This window comes from Antechinus flavipes, chromosome 2, assembly GCF_016432865.1.
Source record: "Antechinus flavipes isolate AdamAnt ecotype Samford, QLD, Australia chromosome 2, AdamAnt_v2, whole genome shotgun sequence".
NCBI lineage: Eukaryota > Metazoa > Chordata > Mammalia > Dasyuromorphia > Dasyuridae > Antechinus > Antechinus flavipes.
This window is the reverse complement of record NC_067399.1, coordinates 323,053,245-323,078,134: the sequence shown is the minus strand read 5'-3', so window position 1 is coordinate 323,078,134 and position 24,890 is coordinate 323,053,245. Positions and strand designations below refer to the sequence as shown.

Genomic DNA, 24,890 nt, shown 5'->3' with positions numbered 1-24,890 from the left:
AGATCAGTAATGTGACTTCATATTTAAAGACAAGTATTGTGTTATGTTCTTCCTTAGTATTCTTTGATCTTTTGCTAGAAAGCACCAGAAATTCTCACAAGTGTTTCCTGACACTTTTCTAGCCTTTTAAATAAGAACTTAGAAGAATCTTTTCCTCTTCTGGTCACTTGATATATATAATTCAGTGTCTCTGTCTTAAAATCCGGTATGGTAGATTATAGTGTTGGTGCCTCAGAGTTTCCAGAGTACTTTCATCATAATAAACTTGTGAATAAATTTAGGAGTACAGGAATTAACTCTTATTTTACATAAAATAAAAATGCTCAAAAGTTGTACATACTTTGGGAAGATATGACTTGCTTATGTTCTCATATCTTTGTGAGATTCTAAGTCATGAAATCTTAGCTAATATTTTCTCTTTTGAATCTCTAACACACACCTATCTTTATATATGATAAAACAACTAATATTCTGATTTTTGTATGGGATTTTAAGCTAATGTTTTAAACAATGAGAAACATAAACATTACAAATAAAGCAATTTAGATCATTTAAGTATCTATATATACTAGTAGCCAGATAGCAAAGCTATAATTTGATTACTTTAAGTTTTTAATAATCTGTTAGAAGTTTACAATATGGAAGACTGTAGAATGCTTCCTTAGTAACATATTAACTTTCTTCTGTCACTAAAATTATAAATTCTCATCAAAATAAAGACTTTATTATTATGTATGGTAGTGAGTACTAAAAATGGATAGATGATTTATTTATTTAAAGTATCTATTAATGGCAAATCTTCCAGACCTAACTTCTGTGTTTTCTTTGTTGCCAGTCCAGAATTTTATGAGTTCTCACATTCATATATTAACACATCACTATACTTTATCTTCTTTTTTCATTATGTAGCATGACATTTTAATTATGTATGAGAGAGTACCTGATGTATAGAAAGGAAAGTTGGAATTGGAATCTGAAAGGACTGATTTTAACTTCCACTTAGGGGATATACTAAGTGATCCTAGGCAAGTTACTTAACCTCTCAATGACCCAGGCAACTCCAAGACAGTTGATTTGCATAGGTGATGAAAGTTGTTTACCAAGTACCTTTATATATTGATGTAATCACAGAGCTTGTTTTTATAGCTATGTATGAGTATGTATATATCTGTTTATTTATGTGTGTATATTAGTACATAATCCTTTTATATGTACTCTCATTTAATAATTGTTTAATGCAATTAACTTTTTAATGTCAGGGACCCTTATGATGAAACCTTTGGATTCTTTTTTAGAATGCTGTTAAATATATAAAATGAAATGTGGAGGATTACAAAAATATATAAATTATATTGAAATAGTGATCAGATTTATTTTTAAAACTCAGGAATCTCAGACTAAGAAGCCCTGGTTTAATGTATGTTTTTCTTTCCTTTCCAACTAAATGATAATATATTGTGGTTAGGAACTGTCTTTTTACTTTGATAATTCATCACATTTAGAGTATAGTACTAAATAAATAAGCACTTGAAAAATTCTTATTGATTAATTTTTTAATTCTTTTCCATAAGTAAAAATAATTCTATTTTGTCTTCCATTTTTCTTGAAGGCCCTTCCTTCTTCCATGATTATAGTAGCAGTTTACTGTCCAATGATAGCTGCTATCTTCATTGTTCTGAAGATGGTCAATTACCGCCTGCACAGAGCACTTGATGAAGGAGAAGTTATAGAGAAGAATGCTAATGAACTCACTGATCGGGGAATCAAGCCAGAAAAAGATAGCTGTTCAACCAGGAGAAAAGATAGCAATGGACCTAGGTAAGGAAGTCTGCTTTTCCATACTACATTGCTGAATCTTGTATTTTATGATTTTAGTTGTCAATAGGATTGACTAGGTTTATTAGTTTATTAGTGGTTAGGAATAAATCAAAGCTAACTTATCTACATGAAGATTAGATCCACGAAGTTAGGGTTCCCTGTAGAGCATATTAGAACATTATGAATGTCCACTTTTCATATCCTTGATCTTTTTATATTATGGAACTTACTTGAGCCAAAAAACCTCTTGTGAACATAGGTAGGAATAATTCAGCATGATCCATATATCTTATATAATCTTTGGTAATAAAAATGGTGAGATCTTTGGCTCAATTTGCACTGACTTTATTATCTCATGTAAAATTTTTTGTCTTCTTATAGAATTAGGCATTAAGATGAAGATTTTTAGCTATTTCTGATTATTGGCTACAAAGGAAATTATGATCCACAGCACCTCATTGGAGATTTGAAATCTTGTTCTTGAAAACTGAGTTTTTATTAGCAGTAGAATTAATAAATTATATATTTGGAAATTGTGCCCCTCAATGGCCTCTTTGGTTGTTATTAACTTTTTGGGTGGGGAAAGTGCCATATCTTCACTTGGTTATACCTCTACTTGGTAGTAAAATGCTTGTAAAGGTGATCGGGTGCCTGGTTGCCTACAGTTATACTTTTCACTTTGTGATTTTCCCCATTGTGGTATCGTTACATCACAGATCAGCATAAGAAATTAAATGGGAATTTGGGGGGAGTTTTGCAGAAGCTGCAGACATGTAAAGCCCAGCAGATGACAGAGAGCCTATGATCAAATACTTAACCCAAATTTTGCAGTAGTACTATAAACGCCTCATAAAAGAAAAAAAATTAACTTCTTATCTGGTATGAAGGGAGGGACAAAAAATTTTATGTGGATTTTCTAGATTGTAGGGGCACTTTACCCCTAACACCCATGAAGTGAAAGAAATAATTATAGTGGTCCTACTGTGTAACTTAGGCTGGGATATGGTCCCATAGTGGTAAGGATTGTACTACCTGTGCCATTAGTGCTGGGAACAAGCTTTTGTATTATGAGCAGCTAATTAGAGATGCAAATAAATTGAGATGCAATTTCATGATAATACTTGAATTAATCATTTCATCAAAAATTTCTTATGCAATTATAAACTTTTAGCATCATTCTTATATCCTAGAGAATAAAAATCAGTAACCCATTTTAGAATTGAGCATTACTAGTGGGGCTAAATAATACCATGGGTGCTACTGGGATTTAGGTATAAGTAGGTGAGAAGGTGAGAAGAGATAAATAAAAAAGGAATGAGAAGCTAGAATTAGAAAAAGTAACTAGAAGTGGTGCATAGGGTGGCAAAGCACTAATGAGTCTTAAGAATGAATGAAAGATAAACAGAAATGACCTCATTCAGATATTTAAAACTAGATAGTACAAGTACGCATGTACCAACAGTGGCAGTTTTTAGAAACTATAATTGTAATTTTCATGTTTACATAATATATTCATAGGTAGTTTTCAGGTCAATATCTTATTTCCCCTAAGGCTGTCATTATTGATTTGTTTTTATTTATTACTTTTTACTTATCAGTTTAATCTTTTATGATTAATCTATTTTCTAAACTCAAATACTAAATATGAGATTGGGGAATAGACCCACAAAGCAAGAGAATAGGTAATCATAGAGAGAAATGCAAATGACTGTGAACTAACTTAGAAAATGTTAATTTTCTATTTGAGTAACTCAAAATGATATAACCATATTAGATGCTAGTATATTAGAAATTAATTTAGTAATCTTATCCAAAAGAATTTTGTTATTTAATTATTTGATCAGCTTCTATAGGTTTGTAACAAAATTTCTAGTTGCTAGAGATTGGAGGGCAGTTGGTTTTTAAAAATTGTGAAGATGTCAGCTAGTTGTGAAGTGATCTAAATGTAAGGACTCCTATGACTTCTAATCAATAACTAGTTTCTATAAATTGGCATTTCCTAGAACTAGGTACTTGCTGAGTATTAAATATGATAAAGGAGAAGACTTATGCTGATTTTCTTTTTTGCCTTCCCTACTCGGTTGTTTTTCCAGCCCATTTTGGTAGCTGCAGAAGCCAGAAGAATTAAAAGAAAACCTCCCAAAAAAACAAAACAAAAACCAAATCTGCTGACATGACTTTTTGACTGAAGATACTTGTTTTAGTCAGTTTCTTGTTAGATTAGATTGTAGTGTCCTAAAGCCTAGTTTCATCTAGTTTAAGCTGAAATAGGCCTTACAGTCTATCCAGTTCAATTTCCTCATTTTCCAGGCTGGAGACTTGGCAGAAGCCCCACAGTTCTCCTCTCTCCTTCTCCCCCCAGTAATACAACCAGAAAATAGTAGAGGAAGAATTTGAACTCAGTTCTTCTATGTCTGGCATTCATTCTACTTATTTCCTGAAGTGATTTAATTGATTTGTTTTATAACTGGAGTTTCTAAATTTAAAACTAAAATAGTAATTGGATTTTTCTTTTAGTGATTGTATTTCTTAGAAGGATTCAAGCATTGGCAAAGTTACAGACATTCTGAAATAAGAATAGAAATAGGTTGCAAAAATATGAGGAAATAGATTGAAGTTGGGATCTGGATAAATTATTCTTGAAAGATTCAACAAATTTTTAAATTGTTTCAGAATTGGACTCGTTACATATTCAGTGATTTTTGGAACTTGGAAACTTTGGAACATGAGTAGATTTTCACATTCTTCACTCAGAATAATATTAACTAATATTTTTGGATATTGGTTAATCAATTAAAAATCATGAGTTAACCAAGAGTACAAATACACATTGTAAGTTGTCTAGTATTTTGAGAACCTTCACTTTGGTGTATAGATTAAAAAATGAGGTCTTATGGCCTCATAAAATTGAATTTTCTAAGTATTAAAATCATAAATAGAACTTGATAAGATGCCTACTTTGAAAATATATGAAAGTCAATAATTTTCCTACCACCTTTTCAAATATTTAATACTTTTATATTCATGAATAAGTAGTAAATAAGCATTTATGCTGAATATTTTCAAATATACTTTTTCTTCCAGATTTTGTTGAGATTGGGAATTATTTATTGAGGATTGTTTTCAAGGCATTTCTGAAACCTTCCTTCAGTTTAATAGTTTGTTTGTAATTGAATTTTGAAATAAATACAATTCTAGGAATGAATTTTGTTAGTGTGCTTTGGGAGTTTAAAAATTGACTTTACATTGAGACAGGATATACCAAGTAAATATAATCACCGAGGTTGACTCAATCATGAAGTATTATAACTGAGGGGCTGTATTATTGCCTAAAGAAAAATTTTATTTATAATTCCCTGGAAGGAGTTAGTGGGTTTTTGTTTTGGTTTTTTTGAAAAAGTTCAAAGCTAAAATGAACTATAGAAATGATTTGTTGATTTCTATTACAGTTATCTCCTGGTTTATAAATGGATAGTCAGTGCTACTTGAAGGCATCTGCTATATCTTCTTGAAAGGCCAAATGTCTATTTCTTGTCATAAATGAAGGATTTGGAAGGGAGATGCACAGCCAGGAGCCAATGTTGCCAGTGCCACCATATTCCTTCCTGTAGCAATGCATTGTCTGATGAGAATAGTATGGTTTGTTAGATTCTAGGAAAATTCATTACTCCATAATATAGTTCAGTGTCTTTGTTAATAGATTCTTTTAGGCTTTTCTGGGAACCTGACCATAGTTAAAACATTTTTAAAAATTGAAAATATGTGTTAAGCTTAAAACTTCCAAATTTTTAAAAAACAATCTGTTTAAGGTGAGTCTACCTATACTCATGTTTGCTTTATCACAGGTAAATTCGGTTATTTTTTTCTGAGCAATATTTCAAGTCCCTTGTTTCAAAGATTAATTCACATGAGAATTTTCTCTTTTTGAATTTCATGATGACTAAAGTTTTTTTTTTAAATCAAGAAGAATTTTTTAAGTTTCTGCTGTGTACTAGGTATTCATTGTGCTGACCACTATTGATAAAAAGACCAAAAAAAGAGAAAGAAAAAAATCCTTACTCTCAATGAGTATTTATTTTATTGGAGATAGCCTCCCTTCCTCCCTACCCCCTCTTTTTCTCCTCCTTTCTCTCTTCATCTTTCTCTCTTCTTCTCTGTCTTTCCCCCTTTCTTTCATCTCTTCTTCTCCATCTTCTCTGTCTCCCTGCACTTGGAAGAATTAAAAAAGGCTTCAGATAGAAGTTAGTTCTTTAGCTTTGTTGTGAAAAGGCAGATATGAAGAAAGAATATTGATTAGATGTGAGATATGACCAGTGCAAAGATACAGAGATATCAATCCCTGTATATGAGGAACACAAAGAAAGGATAGTTCATTTAAACTATATAAAGTATGGGAAGAGAATGCATGATGTAGTGAAGCTGGGAGGTATAATGAAGCTAGGATGAGCTTGCAAAGGTGATGATTAAAAATCATCAAATAGAGGAGCTTATATTTTATTTTTTTACTCTTGTTTATTATAACTTTTTATTGACAGAACATATGCATGGGTAATTTTTTACATTATCCCTTGCACTCACTTCTGTTCCGACTTTTCCCTTCCCTCTCTCTATCTAGGTGGCAGGCAGTCTTATGCATGTTAAATATGTTATAGTATATCCTAGATACAATATATGTGTGCAGAACCGTACAGTTCTCTAGTTACACAAGAAAAATTGGATTCAGAAGGCAAAAATAACTTGGGAAGAAAAACAAAAATGCAAACAGTTCACACTCATTTCCCAGTGTTCCTTCTCTGAGTGTAACTAATTCTGTCCATTATTAATCAATTGGAACTGAATTAGATCTTTTCTTTGTCGAAGACATCCACTTCCATCAGAATACATCCTCATACAGTATTGTTTGAAGTATATAATGATCTCCTGGTTCTGCTCATTTCCCTCAGCATCAGTTCACGTAAGTCTTTCCAAGCCTCTCTGTATCCATCCTGCTGGTTGTTTCTTACAGAACAATAATATTCCATAACATTCATATACTACAATTTACCCAACCATTTTCCAGTTGATGGACATCCATTGATCTTCCAGTTTCTAACGACTACAAACAGGGCTGCCACAAACATTTTGGCACATACAGGGCCCTAGTCCCTTTCCCTTCTTTAATATCTCTTTGGGATATAAGCCCAGTAGTAACATTGCTAGATCAAAAGGTATGCACAGTTTGATAACTTTTGGGGCATAATTCCAGTTTGCTCTCCAGAACGGTTGGATTCATTCACAACTCCACCAATAATGCATCAGTGTCCCAGTTTTCCTGCATCCCCTCCAACATTCATTATTATTTTTTCCTGTCATCTTAGCCAATCTGAGAGGTATATAGTGGTATCTCAGAGTAGTCTTAATTTGCATTTCTCTGATCAATAGTGATTTGGAACACCCTTTCATATCAGTAGAAATAGTTTCAATTTCATCATCTGAAAATTGTCTGTTCATATCCTTTGACCATTTATCAATTAGAGAATGGATTGATTTCTTATAAATTAGAGTCAATTCTCTATATATTTTGGAAATGAGGCCTTTATCAGAACCTTTAATTGTAAAAATGTTTTCCCAGTTTGTTGCTTCCCTTCTAATCTTGTTTGCATTAGTTTTGTTTGTACAAAGACTTTTTAATTTGATATAATCAAAATTTTCTATTTTGTGATCAATAATGATCTCTAGTTCTTCTTTGGTCACAAATTTCTTCCTCCTCCACAAGTCTGAGAGGTAAACTATCCTATGTTCCTCTAATTTATTTATAATCTCGTTCTTTATGCTTAAATCATGAACCCATTTTGATCTTATCTTGGTGTACGATATTTTCTAGTTTCTGCCATATTAATTTCTAGTTTTCCCAACAGTTTTTGTCAAATAGTGAATTCTTATCCCAAAAATTGGGATCTTTGGGTTTGTCAAACACTAGATTGCTATAGTTATTGATTATTTTGTCCTGTGAACCTAACCTATTCCACTGATCAACTAATCTATTTCTTAGCCAATACCAGATGGTTTTGGTAACCACTGCTTTATAATATAGTTTTAGATCAGGTACAGGTAGGCCACTTTCATTTGATGTTTTTTTTTCATTAAATCCCTTGAAATTCTTAACCTTTTATTCTTCCATATGAATTTTGTTGTTATTTTTTTCTAGGTCATTAAAATAGTTTCTTGGGAGTCTGATTGGTATAGCACTAAATAAATAAATTAGTTTAGGGAGTATTGTCATCTTTATTATATTTGCTTGGCCTATCCAAGAGCACTTAATATTTTTCCAATTATTTAAATCTGACTTTATTTGTGTAGAAAGTGTTTTGTAATTTTGCTCATATAATTCCTGACTTTCCTTTGGTACATAAATCCCCAAATATTTTATGCTATCCACAGTTATTTTGAATGGAATTTCTCTTTGTATCTCTTGCTGTTGAATTTTGTTGGTGATATATAAAAATGCTGAGGATTTATGTGGATTTATTTTGCTTCTGCAACTTTGCTAAAGTTGTGAATTATTTCTAATAGCTTTTTAGTAGATTCTCTGGGGTTCTTTAAGTATACCATCATATCATTTGCAAAGAGTGATAATTTGGTTTCCTCATTACCTACTCTAATTTCTTTAATCTCTTTCTCAACTCTTTTTGCTGAGGCTAGTGTTTCTAATACAATATTGAGTAATAATGGTGATAGTGGGCAACCTTGTTTTACTCCTGATCTTACTGGGAATGGTTCCAGTTTATCCTCATTATATATGATGCTTATTGATCGTTTTAAATATGTGAGGAGCTTATATTTTATCCTAGAGGCAATGGGGAGCTATTAGAGTTTGGGGAGTAATTGTTTAAGGAAAGTTGCTTAGTAGCTGAGTGGAGAATAAATTAGAGTGGGGGAAAAAAATAAACCAGGATGACTAATTAGGAAGCAAGTGCAATAATCTAGGTTGAGCTATGATGAAAAGCTGCACCATGATGATTTTGGGTAAGTAGAGAGTGAAGGAGTTAGATTTGAGATATAGAGATAAAAATGACAATATAAATGACTGGGTACATAAATGTGAGAGAAAGTATATCCCTGAGTTTACAGGTCAGGGAGATTGAAGGAATGGTGGTTTCATAAATAGAAATAAAGTAGTTTCGAAGTAGATTTTGGGGGAAAACAATGAATTCTACTTTGAACATGTTGAATGTGAGATACCTCTGAGACTACTAGTTTGGCACACCAAATAGACAGGTAGGACTGAAGGTCAGGGAAGATAGTGGTGCTAGATAATTTGATTTGGAAAGGATTATTGGACTGCTCAATCCCACTGGATCTATGAGTTACTAAAAGGAAAAAAATATAGATGGGAAAGATAGGTGACTAGGTGGCACTGTGGATAGAATGAATTAGGTAGATTCATCTTTCTGAGGTCAGATCTGGGCTCAGACACTTAACTAGCAGAGTGACCCTAGTCAGTCACTTAACTCTGTTTACCTGAGTTTCCTCATTTATAAAAAGAGTTGGGAGAAAGAAATGGCAACCCACACAAGTATTTTTGCCAAGAAAACCCAAATAGGGTCACAAACAACTGAATAATAATCAAAAGAGAAGAAGGTCCAAGAGAGGGTCTTGGGAAATACCTACAGTTTGGGCACATGATATAGATAATGAGCCATGGAAGGGGAGACCAAGAAGATAAAAGAACCATGAAAATGCAGAGGACTAAGTATCTTGGAGAGTAGTATCAAAACAGAGAAACAAAGAAGCATGAGGACTGAGAAAAGATCATCAGATTTGGCAAATATAAGAATATTGATAATCCAAGAGAAAATAATTTCAATTAGTTGATGTGAAAAGCCAAATTGATAAGCATTGAGGAGTGAGTAAAAGAATATAGACTATAGGCAGTAAATATGGACAGTTTATTCTTGGAATTTGAGTGAGAAAGGTAAGAGAGCTACAGGATAAAACCTTGGAAGGATAGTAGGTACAGTCTAGTGAAGGTTATTCTTGTTTTTTTAATAGATGAAGGACAGAAAGGAGTAATGATTGAGGAGGAAGTCCACTGTTTAATATGAGAGAGGAATGAATTTAATTAGGGTACCTGTAGAGGAATCAGTCAAGAAGAAAGGCTATTTCATTTTTCAAGCCTGGAGGAAAGAAGAGAATGTGATGATTCCAAGGGAATTTTAGATGGTAGAGAAAGGAGAGAAAAGGAAACTCAGAGGAAATATATACTTAATTTTCTTTGTAAAGAAATAGTACCCTTGGCTGTGAAAAGTGGTATGGAAAGGCTTGAGGAAAGAAGAGATTTGGAACAACTTACGTGGGAAATGAAATTAGATCTTAGGTAAGAATAAAAGATGCTCTTGTTACAAGGGCCATAGTGAAGTTAAAAAGTACATTTATCCTTTCAGGAAAGTTGTATTATTTGACTTTTCAGCTTTTTTCTACAGCATGTGAGATGTATAGGCAAATGATGTAAGTAATTTAACACTGAGATTTTAAAGAGGATGAGCCTGGCACCTTTGGGGCTAAGGGTTTTGAGAGTATGTGGAGGTGGATTAGTAAAATATAGTGATAAAAGAAGAAAGTGAAGCTAGAGCAGGTCTAGTGGCTTAGGAAACTACTGAGCGTTGAAGGGATTAGAAAGTTGTTATGAAAAAAAGAATATTCAGTAGTGGGTGAGGCATAGGGGGAGAATAAGTTTTTTCCTTAATTGTGATACAATTTGTATGATTGTAATACTTGTATATATTTCTTTTGTGTTTTGGTTTACCTTGCAAATCTTGTACATTCTTATTGCTCTGAATTTCTTTGAATTATGGCAATGAGAATCAAAGTTTAGAAATTTACTTTAATAGGTAGATGAAGAGCAAATTATTTCACTATGATAAATAACATTAGAATCTTTTAAACAGTTCGTGGAATTTAATGTAATATATTATTATATAGCTATAAAATTTAATTTTGTTAAAAGTTAAACTCTTTTCAGTATGAGATTTGTAGTCCTGTTGTATTCTTTTAATGATAGAAATTAGGCATTTTGGCATTTCATTATTGAATTGGCATTCTTGTTATATTGTCTTGTAATGTGTTTTATAAAAAATTATTGCTTTTATTCATTCATTAATAAGTTTCAGAATTCACTGCATGGAATATTTTTCATCTTAGTTTTTAAATTAAAAAAAAATTAGTGACATTTTCTAATAATTTTGTTGAAAATAGGTCATGTTTAGGCAAAAACCAGAACTTTCTCTAAATTTGCATGTAAGTTTCTGTATTACTTAAATAACTATTTTTTATGAATTTGAAAATATGACTATGGTCTTGGAAGCAAAAGTAATCTGATCTTTTTTATGGCATTTTACGCTTTTCTTCTATATAAGTTTCTAAAGGTAGAAAAACCAAAGCATTTATTTGATTTTGATCAATTGGGCATCCTCTCACCACCAGGGCAGACTGGCAATGAGGAGAGACGGGGTACAATAGGCAAGCCAGAGGTTATATACCCAACATACACATAAGAAACACCCCAAGGGATGGGCCTCCAATCTGAATGGTCAGAGCAGGTAGCTTCACATTCTAGCCATGGACAAGGAAACATCTCTCACTCAATCATAACAAATAAATCATACTCACCTTATATGGAAGTTCTAGTGTTCAGGTGGCTGTTATTGAAACAAGGGAGGGGAGAGGGGCTACCCCTTTATTTCCCTAGATCACACGATTTACAGGAATGTGGAATTTAGGCCTTTCTGCCAGGCTTGGTCAGCCTGTCTGACAGGCTCAAATCAGCCTGGCTAAGTTTTGCAACACTGCCTCCATTTTATGCACTATCTACACCAGATTATGTGTGGGAAAACTTTCATGATTTCCTCATTCCACTCAAAACTAGTAAAAACTAGTTTAAAAAAAATGGAAAAAATTTTTTATTAAATGAAATTTTTAATATGCACTGATCAAACTTAAGTTTTCTATCACAAAGTATTCTGTTTGAAACTGGGCCTTGTTCAGGGATATTGCATTTTGGGGGCATTTATTAACTTAATAGTTTATTATCTTAGTTATAGTTAATAAACTTTTTATGAAGAATCTGCTAATTACTGTATTAGGTGCTAGAACAGGTCCTGCCCCACAAAAGTTTACATTTTATCAAAGGAGACAATATGCACATATATAAATAGCAAACACTAAATACAAGGTAATTTTAGAAGAGATGGAAGCTTATGGATTCAAATCAGAGAAGGTCTTATATAGAAGATGATTATTGATCTGAGCTTTGGAATATTCAGTAGAGGTGAGAAAAGGACATTTTATCTAAAGATGAGAGATGAAGAGTTTGAGATAAGAAGTATAGGAAGAAGTCTAATTTTATTGGATCGTATCTAAAGAAAGGAATGGAGACTAGAGAAATCAGTTGGTATCTTTGGGCTTAAATTTAGCTCTAAATAGAATATAATAATAGCCCAAAGAGAATGTGGAATATAATATCTTAACATAGTGACTCATTGTTTTATAAAGTTTTTACACACATCGCATATAATTCTCATAATAATCCTCTAGAGTAGGTAGAGGAAATATCTTCCTTCCTTATTTTATAGCTGAGGAAATTAAAACTTGGCAGATAATGCAATTTGCTCAAGGTCACATGGCTAGGTCACTTGAATTTTAATAAATCAGATTATTAAGTTATTTGATTATTCAGTTGTTTCTGACTTATTTTCTTGGTAAAGATCATGGAATAGTTTGTCACTTTCCTTCTTCATTAAGAATCTTGCCCAGGATCACATAGCAACTAAATATCTGAAGCTATATTTGAACTCAGGAAGATGAGTCTTCCTGACTCCAGGCCTAGCACTCTGTGCACATGGTGCCACCTAGCTGCCCTATGTAGTAGATTAATTTAAGGTTTTGTCTTTGGCCTTGTTTTAAATAATGTTAGCAATTTTTGCAGAGAGATGGTAATCTTCAGAATTTTAAATAGTATAAAACCAGAAAAGGTAGTTAACATATACTTATAGATGTTCCTAAAAGAAATTGATTGGAATGATGGGTAATTTAATAGGGATAGCTGTAAATTTTATATTTGAATTTTTTTTAATTGCATAAGAATGATATAGCAATTCACATGGGAAAGATATACATTTTATTGGTCTACATGCTTAATATAAATAGCATATATCAGCCAAAACAACTGGTGCACTCTTATGTTGCATTAAAAAAAATAAAGAACAACAATGTTAGTTCCTCCATACTGTCGAAACCATATTAGGGAATTATGTTAAGGATGTCACGGTTTAGAAAGAATTGACAAGCTAAGCTCTATTTAGGAGAGATTGACCATGATAATCATGTACTTGTAATTATCTCAAGTGAACCTTGATTATAGCAGCTTGTGATGCTTATCTTTGAATAGATATTCTTTCCCCCCACCATCAGGAGGCTATAAAGAAGATACAATTGACATTTCACATATTTCAAAATTTGTCATGTGGAAGAGAGATTAGACTTGATGTGCTTGTCTCCCTTAAGGGCAGAAGCATAATCAGTGAGCTGAAGTTATTGAAGAGCAAATTTTGACTCATAATATATTAAGATGTTTATCTTTTAACAAGAGATGTCCAGAAGTACAGTGGGCTGCATGGAGAGTTGGAATAATTCTATCACTAGATATCTTAAAGAGGTTGATCACTTGTTAAAGATGTTATACAGGGATTTCAGGTTTCAAGTAAAGGTTAGACTGAATGGTCTCTAGATCACTTCTAATTCTGAGATTCTGTATTGTGATAAGTAACTGAAGTCTTCATACTCCTAATGTAATATTCCTTCTTCTGTATAACATGCTGACTCAAAAACAATGATTACTTTAACAGCTTGATCACTAGATTCATTGGGTAAGGTACAGCATAATATGATGAGAGAATGAATCCCTCAAGATAAATCACTGAGGGGTTGTTCCTAGAATCTTGAAACTGGATATCAGTTTAGTCTAGTTTCTGTTGTTTCCCCTTCTATTATCATTTTACTTCATTCTAGAATTATGAACGTGTTTAACCATAAAACATGTTGCTTGATAATAAAACATAGCTTATCTTGGAGTTTTAGTTTTCATTAGATTTTGAAAGCCATTCTTTGAAAATTTTAGAGTAAGATCCACATTTTGCTACAAAACAGAATTATTATTTTATAAAGAATTGACAAACTGAAGAACTCTGTGCAAAAGAGGACAACTAACAAGCTTGTTAATCTGTTTAAATGGAGCAGCTATTTAGTATTGCTTTCCTTTAGCTTAGTGTTGTATCGAAAATATCCCATTTATTTCATTTTCCTTTGGTTTGGGGGAAAGTATAAAGGGAGCAGTAGGTGAAGGGGAAGTTTTTATCTCTTATTGTTACTTTGCATTCCTCTTCTTTTGTAATTAATTCTTTTGTATCTTAAAAAAATTGCAGTAGTTATGTTATTTTGGTTTTATTTCAGAAGAGTGAATAAAATAAATGTAAAAAAGATTTCTTTTTTTTTTTTAAGTTGTTGAGTTCAAACCCCTCATTTTACTCATGAGCAAACAGGCACAGTGAGATTTAAGTGACTTGGCTAAGATTATATAGCTAAGTCTCTGAGCCTCTGAGACAGGATATGAACTGGGTTCTTTGTCCTGTCCTTGCTACCAAACAGCCTCTTGACTTGCAGGGGGTCTAATCCTTATCAACCCTATATTCCTAGAGCCATTCTCAAAGCAAAGCTTATTATGGGAGAGGGTATAATGCCATTTTCTGACTTAATCAAGCAGGAAGTAAACTCAGCTCAGAAGCTTATTTTGCCATCTCTACTGTGTCTGCTGGTGTAGAAAGTTGTATTTGCCTGGAGAGCTACTGCTATGTAGCTTTGTGCTAAAGGCTGCCCCTCCTGGTGCCCACACCTTTACCATCGTAAGTGGTCTCTGCTCCTTCAGCCCTCCTTCTGATTGGATGGCTTCTCTTAAATCATTTAAAAGAGGTGTGCCAAGGCCAGCCATGGCTTATTTTTCTCCATGTTAGACTCCCAACTTCCTCTGTTGTAAGCCCAAGCCTGGTGCCTTTGTCTCTCTCCCTGCCAGCCTCTTCCTCCTCTCTTCCTTTTATGGATTGTCTTCCATCTCTTAGCATGTAAGCTCTTTGAGGGTAGGGCCTGTCTTTCTTTCTACTTGAATTTGTATTTCCAGCATTTAGCACAGTGTCTGGCATACAGTTGATGCTTAAAAAATATTATGGTGGTCCTTGTACAAGGTGATATTTAATTTCTTCCATACTTGGTCATAGGGTGTACAATGGAGCAGCATATCACACTTATTTCTTTTATGAATTTCATTTTCTATCTTTGATTTTCACTAGGGAACTAGCTGTAAAAGGGTTTATTTTGGAGCCACAACTCCCCATCTCAGGCACCTAAAAATGACAGTCTTGAGTTGGGGTTCTTAATAACTTTCATGTGGATTTGTAAAAGTAAGTGTCTGTGAGATTTTCAAACTGATAATGATCTTTTGCAGGTAGGAGATTTCTATTGGAACACATCTTTACCAAGCATTGTTCTAGTGTTAACCAATTAACAGGTCATTCTACCCAAAGAAATGTAAATTTGTTTAAAATTTTTGAAACCTCTCAAGATTTCATGAGACCATGCCTTAAATCCAAATAACTCTGGCTGTCATTGATTGGTGGACATTAGATATACCTGGCCAGACTTCAGTTGGTCATTGTTTAGCCCCTGATTAATTCAGTAATAGCAGTTGTTATTGTTTTGGCCAGAAACCTTGAGGATCTTACCCTTCCAAGTCGTTTTTTTTTTTTTTTTTGACTATGTAAGAGGACATTCTCTGCCCCATCTTTTTCTTAGCTTTACTCCTGCTTTGACTGAGACCTGCTAAAGATCTTAGCTTTGAAGAGGCCAAGGTCTCTCACAGATCTGTATCTGACTACTGGACCCAGATGGCTCTGAAGGAGAAGGTGAAACAAGTGACTTTGCGCAGCCCTCCCTCACTTGAATCCAGTTCACTTGTGTTTCATGGCATCACCTCCCTGAAGTCTCAGTCCTCTTCTGACAAGTGACTTAACAACTTGTATAAACTTCTGCAGCTTTATGAATTTCTTGGTGGCAAAATCCCTCTCACTATTTGATTTTGTGACAAAAATATCCTGCTGGCTCTCAGGGGGCTTACTTATCAGTAAAGTGGATTCCTATATACTTAGCTTTGCTTGATTTTCTTCTCTTACACTTGATCTTTGTGGAGCTTTCATATAATTTCAATGAAACTTCCTTGTTGAAGACCATATTTTTTGTCCTGGGCCAGATTTCTGTCCGTATAATGATTTTCTCTTTCACTTCTGCTGCTAAGTTCAAGAGTTGCCCCTCTGCTTTTAGGGCATGGTCCTTAAAAAACAAAGAACACATTCAAGACTAATTTTGATCATTGAATATAAATTTACTTTCATTTTCCTTATGTTGACTATTCAGCTTTTTTTTAGTACCATTAGCCAGAGTGGGGAAATGCTAGTCCTGGTGGTTTCTGTATTCTACCTGTCACATTAAGAAGACTTGACATATATCGTCACATGGTGGCAGCCACAAGGTGCCAGTCTTCTGTGCTGAACTTTTCCCTTTCCATTGCCTTTTCTGAACTGAATTAGAGTCATTTTGAGCCAGTCATGTCAGTTGATCCAAATATCTTGAGCCATAACTGACTTTAGTCTAATTCACTGGTATAAAGTTCAGGATTTGAATTAAATGAGGTCTTCATAGGCCATCTAATATTTAACAAATATTTATTTGACAATAGCTTGGCAAGAATATTCAGTAAGAATATAGCATTGATTCAATTTGGTTATATCCTTCTTTGTTCTACATTTCCTAGATTAGAAATATGAGTCAAGCCAGAAGAGTAATTTGAACCTTCATCTTGTGGACCAATTAATTCTTGAAGAAGGTTCTATTGCTTTTTTAAGGAAACATTAACCTATTCTATGTGAAGTAGATGCTATTTCTGTTACACTCTATACTTGGTTAGTGTGGTTTTTTCAATAGCATTTTACTCTTCCAAATACATGTAGAGTTTTCAACATTCATCTTTGAAAAACTTTATTTGATAGAGGTTAAATATGTGCAACTCTTTCAAACATATCTCCATATTTGTCATGCTGTGTGAGAAAAATCAGATCAAAAGGGAAAAATCCATGAGAAAAAAAAAAAACAAGCAAACAAACAATAGAGAAGGTGAAAAGACTATGCTTCAATCCACATTCAGTTTCCATAGTTACCTCTGTGGAAGCAAATGGCATTTTCTACTCCATGGACATGGTATTTTTTTTTTAATAGATGGGGATACTGAAATACTAAGAATTAGAGATACTAGTGATTTATATAGTAGTATACAAATCAAAGTGGAACACAAATCACTTGAATATGATATACTTCTTACTTTACTAGATATCATTGCCTCTCTTTTTTAAAAAGAGTTTTCTCTCTTTTCTATTTTTTAACATGATCATAAGATCATAGTTTTCCTCAGTAACTTTTTTCTCCCTTTCCATATAACAAAATTATTTTTAAAAAAGAAAAGAAAAGGAGGAGGAAAGAATCAGTATAGCTGAGCAATGTATTGAAAAGGTATGAAAATGTGCACGTGCAACACCTGTAGATTTTCTACTTCTGTGAAGTACCGGGTAGGTTGTGAGGGCAAGGGGTCTTTTTTCATATCCCTTCATTCCAAGTCATACTTAAATCTTTATAAATTTGTTACATTCATATTAGAACATTTGATATATGTTTATTCTTTCCATTTACACTGTTATAGTTATGTATTTTTTTAAAATTGTAGATCTTTTTGTGTTTCTCTGTATTCATCACACACATCTTATATAGCATAGTAATATACTTTTGTGTTCATATGCTACAATGTGTTTAGCCATTTCCCAATTGATGGGTATTTACTTTGTTTCTATTTTTTTGCCGTCACAAAATATTTTGATTTGTAAATATTTTGGTATATTTGGAGATTTTTTTCTTGTCGATGGCTTCCTTGGAATATAAGCCCAGGAATAAGCCTAGTTCAAAGTGGACAGTTTAGCCAATTTATTTGGATAATTCCAAATTGATTTCCAAAATGGTGGCCTTTTTTTCACAGTTCCATCAATAGTATTATTGGTATGTCTGCTTAGTCCCTCTAATGATTGATTGATTATTGTCATTTTTTTCATTGTTGCCAATTTGCAAAGTATGAGGTGGAACCTCAATGTTGTTGTGATTTGTGTTTTTCTTAGTAATCTAGAGCATTCTTTCTTGTGGTTGTGAATATAGTTCTTCTACCTTTCCCTCCCCTATTCAAAAGCAAAACAAAAAAATATATATATAGTCTAGCAAAATAAAATATTACATTGACTACAACACTGATTTTGTCCAAAACTATATGAGCCCATCACCTTTCTCTGGCAGGGGTGAATTTTATGCTTCATCAGTGATATTCTGAAATTGTGGCGATCAGAAGTAGACTCTTGTTCTATTGGCATTTTTTCTCTCATTGAATTTTTTAACTCTTTATAGCCTGTTCTTGACCCTGAAATATTCTTTCTGCAATCCAGTAGGATTTTCTCCTTTATGGGCATTCTTTGCTATTTGAACTTAATTTCTTTCTTTCTCTCCCACATCTCTTAGAATTGAACTAAATGAACTTGCTTTATTAGTAGATGACATTCAACATGATTTTTAGTGGCCATAATTCTGTAAAATAAATTTACCGAAAATAAAATCCCTGTAAATTTTTGATAATACTAATAACTAACATATAGTTTTTTAAGCTTTGCAAAATGCTTCATAAATATTATGTCATTTTATTCTCACAACAGACCTTGAGAGGGTGAATGCTATTATTATTCCCATTTTACCAGTAAAGAAACTGAAGCAGTTTGGATCTTGCCCAGGGTTACACAGATAATGTCTGAGATCATATTTGAACCCAGGGCTTCCTGACTCCAAATCCAGTGTTCTCTCCACTAGACCACCTAGTTGCCTCTCATTATTCAGTTATCTTAAATTCAGATATTGGAATCATACTGTCTGCTATGATGTAGACTAGACAGTCATCTGCTAATTTATTTTACTCCCAAGCATCAATCCCTTTGTGCATCTATAATTAGTTTCTTGCTGTTAGACATTGAAGTAATAGGCAGCAGAAGGTGAAGAAGCATCATCTTTTTTTCTTGTTCATTTGTTGCTGGATGGGATATAAAGAAAGTCTCACGCTTCTGCTGACTGTTTTCACCTCACGTTTAACTTAACCATTCAAGGTGATTCCTTTATTTCTCTTTGATTCTCCATCCCAGTGTCCACGATGGCTTTTTTGAATCTTTTGTTTCCTCAACTCTTCCGTAGCATCTCTTCTACCCTCCTTTTCAGTTGAGATCCTGTTTTTGAGATATTTATTAAATACTTTACCAAAAAAAAATTGAGGATTTACCCTTAGAACTCCTTCATCTGATAATCCTTCCAAAATCTCCCAATGCCTTGACATTATCCTCTACAATTTCCTCTTTTATTGCAGTCTTACTTGAAGAGACCTGACCAAAGTCGACCTTTTTTACATTCTTCTTATATACTCTTCTGTCTTTACCTACAGATTGCTCTCACTGTTATCCAGTCTCTCTAATCTTCAATGTCTCTCTCTCTTTGGTATTTCTCTCTATCTGCTGTCTCAACAAAACAAAACAGAACAAAACACAAAAAATTTCACTTGAACCTTTCACCTCTACTGACTGTTGGTTTCTGTCTCTCCTTCCTTTCAGTCTTAACTTCTTGAAAAATTTGCCTTTGGTACTTCCACTTCCGTTTATTTCTCCATAATTCTCTGCATTCTGCATTTTGAATTCTGATCTTATTACTCAACCAAAACTACTCTCTCCAAAGCAAGGATTCCTGAATTGTCATCCCTGAAATAATATTTCCTGCTGACTTCTGCATTTTGGAATCTCTAGTTTGTTTCAAAGCTCAGTCTAAGAGTCATTATCTATTTTAAGAAGTCTTGTTTCCCAAAGCTAGTACACCCATTCTAAAAATTATCTTGTATCCATTTTGCAAATGTTACTTATTTCAATTGTAAATTACATAAGTATATGTTGTTTCCTATATTAAAATGTAAGTTTTAAAAGGGCAGGGGATATTTTACTTTTGTCTTTATATCCTTAGCATAGTGCCTTGCTCATCATAATGGTTGTTGATTATTCATTGATTCTTCAATCAAATAAGTTGAAGTGTCTTGCTGATTATGGTTACTACTATGGTAGTTGATTCCTTATATTTAGGCATCATATCTTAGGAACAATACTCTTTCACCTCTTTTGTATTACTGCTAATTAATTATTGTGGTTTCCAGAATTCCCATTACTTTAATTAACATATGATTCTAATATATAAAGAAAAAAGATTGGCTTAATTCCATGTATTTATGTATTTATGGGAAAAATATTTTGGCTTGTTGGGAAATAATAAGTAGGTAAACTTTTTGAAAATTTAGCCATCAGCATAGATAAATCACATTGCTTTACTCAAATGAGACTTTTTTTCACTTTTTTTCTATAGTGACCCTGGTGGAGGTATTGAAATGTCTGAGTTTATTCGAGAGGCTACACCCCCAGTTGGTTGCAGTTCACGAAATTCTTATGCTGGTCTAGACCCAAGCAATCAGGTAGGAGCCTCTACTATTCTTTATGTTGTCATAGTATGTCTGATATGCCTTTTATTTTCATTTGATCTTTGTTTGGCTAATAGATTAATTTTTTGGTTATTAAAAAGCTTTCCACTTATAATACTTTTATTTCTAATGGACTTCCACATAATCTGATGTTACACAATTAATAACTCGATCAGATAGGCATCAACAAATTTGTAACCCTGTTTAAGGATGGTAATACAGAGGAATGGTAGCATCTCTTGTCTTAGGATCAGACTAAGTTTGTTGAAAGGTTTGATATATTGATGACAATGTTTGTCAACAGCATTTTCCTTTTGGAAGTCTCTACTTAGATGTTACAGTATGATTTTAAACTAAGTATGGCCAAAACTGGATTCCTGTTTTTTCAAAGTCAGTTTCTCTTTACTTTTTGTCAGATCTATCAGATCACCTGCATTTGAAACCTTGAATTCATTCACAATTTTTGAATTTTTCCTGAGATTTCTGAAATTACCAAGGTCTTTTGAATTTTATATAATCTGCCTCTTTCTTACCATTCTCACTGTTGCCATAATATTTTAGGCCCCTATTCTATGTCTGTACTGCTGGTATAATAGTTTTCTAACTGGTTTCTCCACTTCTTCAGGCTTTTTCCCCACTGTTTAGACTATTAACCATAAATTTCACTGTCAGATCACTCTTTCTATCCTTTCATTTTGTACCTGTTACTTCCTGTTCAAGAATCCACCTTACTGATTCTCATCACCCATTGAATAATTTTCCGAATTCTTTACTTCTTTCTTGAATAAGGTCCTTCATATTCTGGTTTTTATTTATTTCAAGTATACTCTTATGACTTGTTCATGCTTACGTGACTTATCCTGCTAACCAAACGAATTAATTTTTAAAGACACCATGTGGGTTTTCCTTTGTGCCTTTACTCTTGCCTTTTTTATCAGGAATAACCTCCTTTTCCTATATGTATCAAAGTTCTATTCTCCCTATCTGAATTTCTATCTCCTTTCCTACTTAGTATTGTCTTCCACAATGACCTTAGCCTATGGTAATTAATCCCTCCTGTGTAACACTTACACTGACTCAATTAATAGTTGCTATAATTTGTTATTTTTATTTTTTGGTTCTCTCTTTGCAACCAGATTGTAAACCTCTCAAGAAGAGGAATTGTAGCTTTATATCTTCTTGATATTGTGTCCCTTTAGATCTTCTTGATGTCCCTGGCCTTTAGCAGAATCCTTCACACAATAAGCATAGAGTAGCTGTTCAGTAATGATAATGTACATCTTTGGTCACAGATATAAAGCTTTAAGGGACCACAGAAAGCGTTTAATACAGTCTTTTATAGAGAAAAAAAATTGAGGTCTAGAACTTGACCACTATCACATAAGTAGTAAGTGTCAGAGACAGGAATTTTCTTCTTTTTCTTCTTTTTTTTTTTCTGAGACAATTGGGGTTAAGTAACTTGTCCAAGGTCTCGGAAAAACAGCTCGGAATTGTTAAATGTCTTGAAATCGGATTTGAACTCAGGTCTTCTTGACTTCAAGGATGGTGCTCTATCCACTGTGCCACATCTGCCCCAAGTTTTCTTCTTTTAAGAGCACACTATTACTTAAGATATCTTGTGAACAATTACCTTCAGCTTGAGGGACTTGAAAAAGGGTTAGAATGAAAGTCATAGAAGTTGCATTTTAGTCCTTCCTTTGCTACTTACTAGCTGTTTCCTTGATCATGTTACTCAGCTTTCCTAAGTTTCACATAAAAATAAAGAACTTAAAATTAGATTCCCTGTAGTCTCAACTCTAAATCTACGACCCTGTGATCAGAGCTTTATATTGATATATGCCAAGGAGAAAGCTATCCCTGAATCAAATTAATTATTGTAAATGGAAGTTATAAAATGCCATAAACATAGAAGATGTTGTTTTCAATTAAAATAACATCTTCTATGTTTATGGCATTTTCATGATTCATGGTTGGTGATTATAATTGGTGATCATAATTAAGCTTACTCAAATTCAAAGAGCCAGAATTTTAAAAAATATAATTCTAGTTATTTAAAAAAAGCAAATGGGAATGTAATCTCAGTCAACAATAGTTCATTACAAGTAGATTAAGTGGTGAGAAAAATATTGCTTTATGATAGATAGTATATATAATTAGATTGGGACTTCTGGTTTTTTTTAAAGAATATAATAAAAGAAGCAAGTATTACTCATTCTTAAATTATTTATCCTAGTGGCAGCTGCTCCTATTTTGCCTTTTATGCTATATGATAAATGATTAGAAATTTTAGTTTCTTAGGAATTTGCATGGTCAGGCTCTTTATTTAAAAGTGTAATCAAGTTTTGTCTCCCTAGAGACAAATCTACATTTATCCCAGGTTTGGGGAGAAGTCTATGCTTTTTTTCATTTATTTAGAAAATGAAAAATCATCATTGGTTCCTGAAAACTGCCTGATGAATTTATATCCCAAAAACTTGTTCATTATATTTATTGAGGTAGTCCAACTCATAATATTTTAAAGAAAAAAACAACCAAATTTTTCCTTTTTAAGCAACAATTCTTTGATAGGAATGGGGGAAATAGTAAAAGCTAGGCCTTTTAGATTTGTGGTTTCAGATTTTCAGAGTTATTTTTAACTAAAGACAAAATTGACATATTCTTATTGTTTTTCTTAAGCTTAAGCCCTGCTTAAGTTTTTTTTTTAATTACATATTTGCAAAGTTTGTAAATCAATTCATAAAATAGAAAGATTAAGTAATTATTATACCTGAAGGACATTTTAGCATTCTCTCCAGAAATTTTTTTAAACCTTTTGGGGTGTGTCTGTGTGTGTATGTGTATGTGTGCGCGCGCGCAGGTACACATAGGCACATTTGCCTGTGGGCGGGGGAGTCTTTACAGCTAGGAATTTTTGATAGATTTATTGTGTTGCCTTAGTTTGAATGTTAAATGATGTGATTGCTTTGTCAGTACGAGACAGAAGAATATTTAATAGAATGAATTTTTAAGGTAGAACTTAAAGGAACTTTAAAAATTACTTAATTGCATTTGAAATTTGCAACATTTAAAGAGGTTAAGTGACATGTTCACTATCACAGAGATTGGCGGTAACAAAAATCCATTCTAGGTCTCTTGAATAAGTAAAATACTTTGCCCATTAGATCACATCTTTTCTTAAACTTTTCTTTTTCTTTTTTTTCTTTTTTGGTGATGTGGTTATCTTTGGGTGCTTTTTTGGTTGAAGATGCTTGGTAAGAAGGAAAAAAGTGTAGAACAATAATTTTTTATTGGTATCTCAGCTTGGAAACAACTGAGGATTTTTGCATACATAATGCATGGTAGTCACTATATCAAATTGTCTCTATTAAGTTACTTGTACAATTTATCTAGTTTAAGAGCAGGATGGACCATGAAGATGAACTGCTTTTATACTAATATTTATAAACTTGTCATCTCTTGATTATTCTTTTCTTTCTAGCCAGCAGCTATATTTTGTATGGGATTGGTTTGAAGAAGAAATTGAGTTAAAGCCTGAAGATTATGGTTAATTTTAAAAATAGAAGGGGATCAAAATAATAAGCTAAGGTGTTTTTACAAAACTAAATTTTGATTAGTTTTTTCCAGGCAGTTTGTTTTTGATTTTATGAAGATGATGAGCTCAAATAACTAAATTTCAATTTTTTCACATTGTATAGATATATTAACAAATATTTAATGAATATTAACTCTGTGAGTATATTAATTATTTTTCTTTTAAAGTTAAATTAAGACTCTTGAGTTCTCCTTTGGTCAATCTGTTTGAAATTATGTCTGTAGGAGCAGTTGCCAGGAATGTTGTCTAATAGCTACCCTGTTATATTCTATTTTATGGGATGAATTCTGGCATCTCCTATTCCTTTCTCCCTTTATATAGTTCTTGAGTTAATGTAATAGTTTTTGTAAAATTTTTGGAGGAGGTTTCACATCCTTTCTTTTTGCAATTAATTTATTTTTAGCCTAAGAAAAACTTTCCCTTTATCTTTCTTTCTCCCCCACTTTGGAAAAGAAAGACATCTAAGCCCCTGTAAGAAAAATATATAGTGGGGTTGCTAGGTGGTGTAGTGGATAGAGCACCAGCCCTGAAGTCAGGAGGATCTGAATTCAAATTTGGCCTCAGATACGTAACACTTCCTTGCTGTGTAACCCTGGGCAAGTCACTTGACCCCAATTGCCTCAGCAAAAGAAAAAGAAAGATAAATATATAATTAAACAAAACAATTTCTTGCATTGGATATATTCAAAATACATGTCTCAGTTTGCACTATGTGTACCTCACTTTTGTCATGAAATTAATATCCTGAGTCCTCTGGAA

General features: G+C 33.0%; 1 protein-coding gene across 1 annotated transcript in view; it reads left to right on the top strand.

Annotated features, from left to right (window-relative positions):
* The window catches only part of PCNX1 (pecanex 1), a 221,085-nt gene that overhangs the window by 38,641 nt on the left and 157,554 nt on the right, over window positions 1-24,890 (top strand). The window contains exons 2-3 of the mRNA XM_051977680.1: window positions 1,610-1,818; window positions 20,428-20,533. Of these exons, the coding sequence (XP_051833640.1) occupies window positions 1,610-1,818; window positions 20,428-20,533 (315 nt within the window). The remainder of the gene's footprint in view (window positions 1-1,609; window positions 1,819-20,427; window positions 20,534-24,890) is intronic.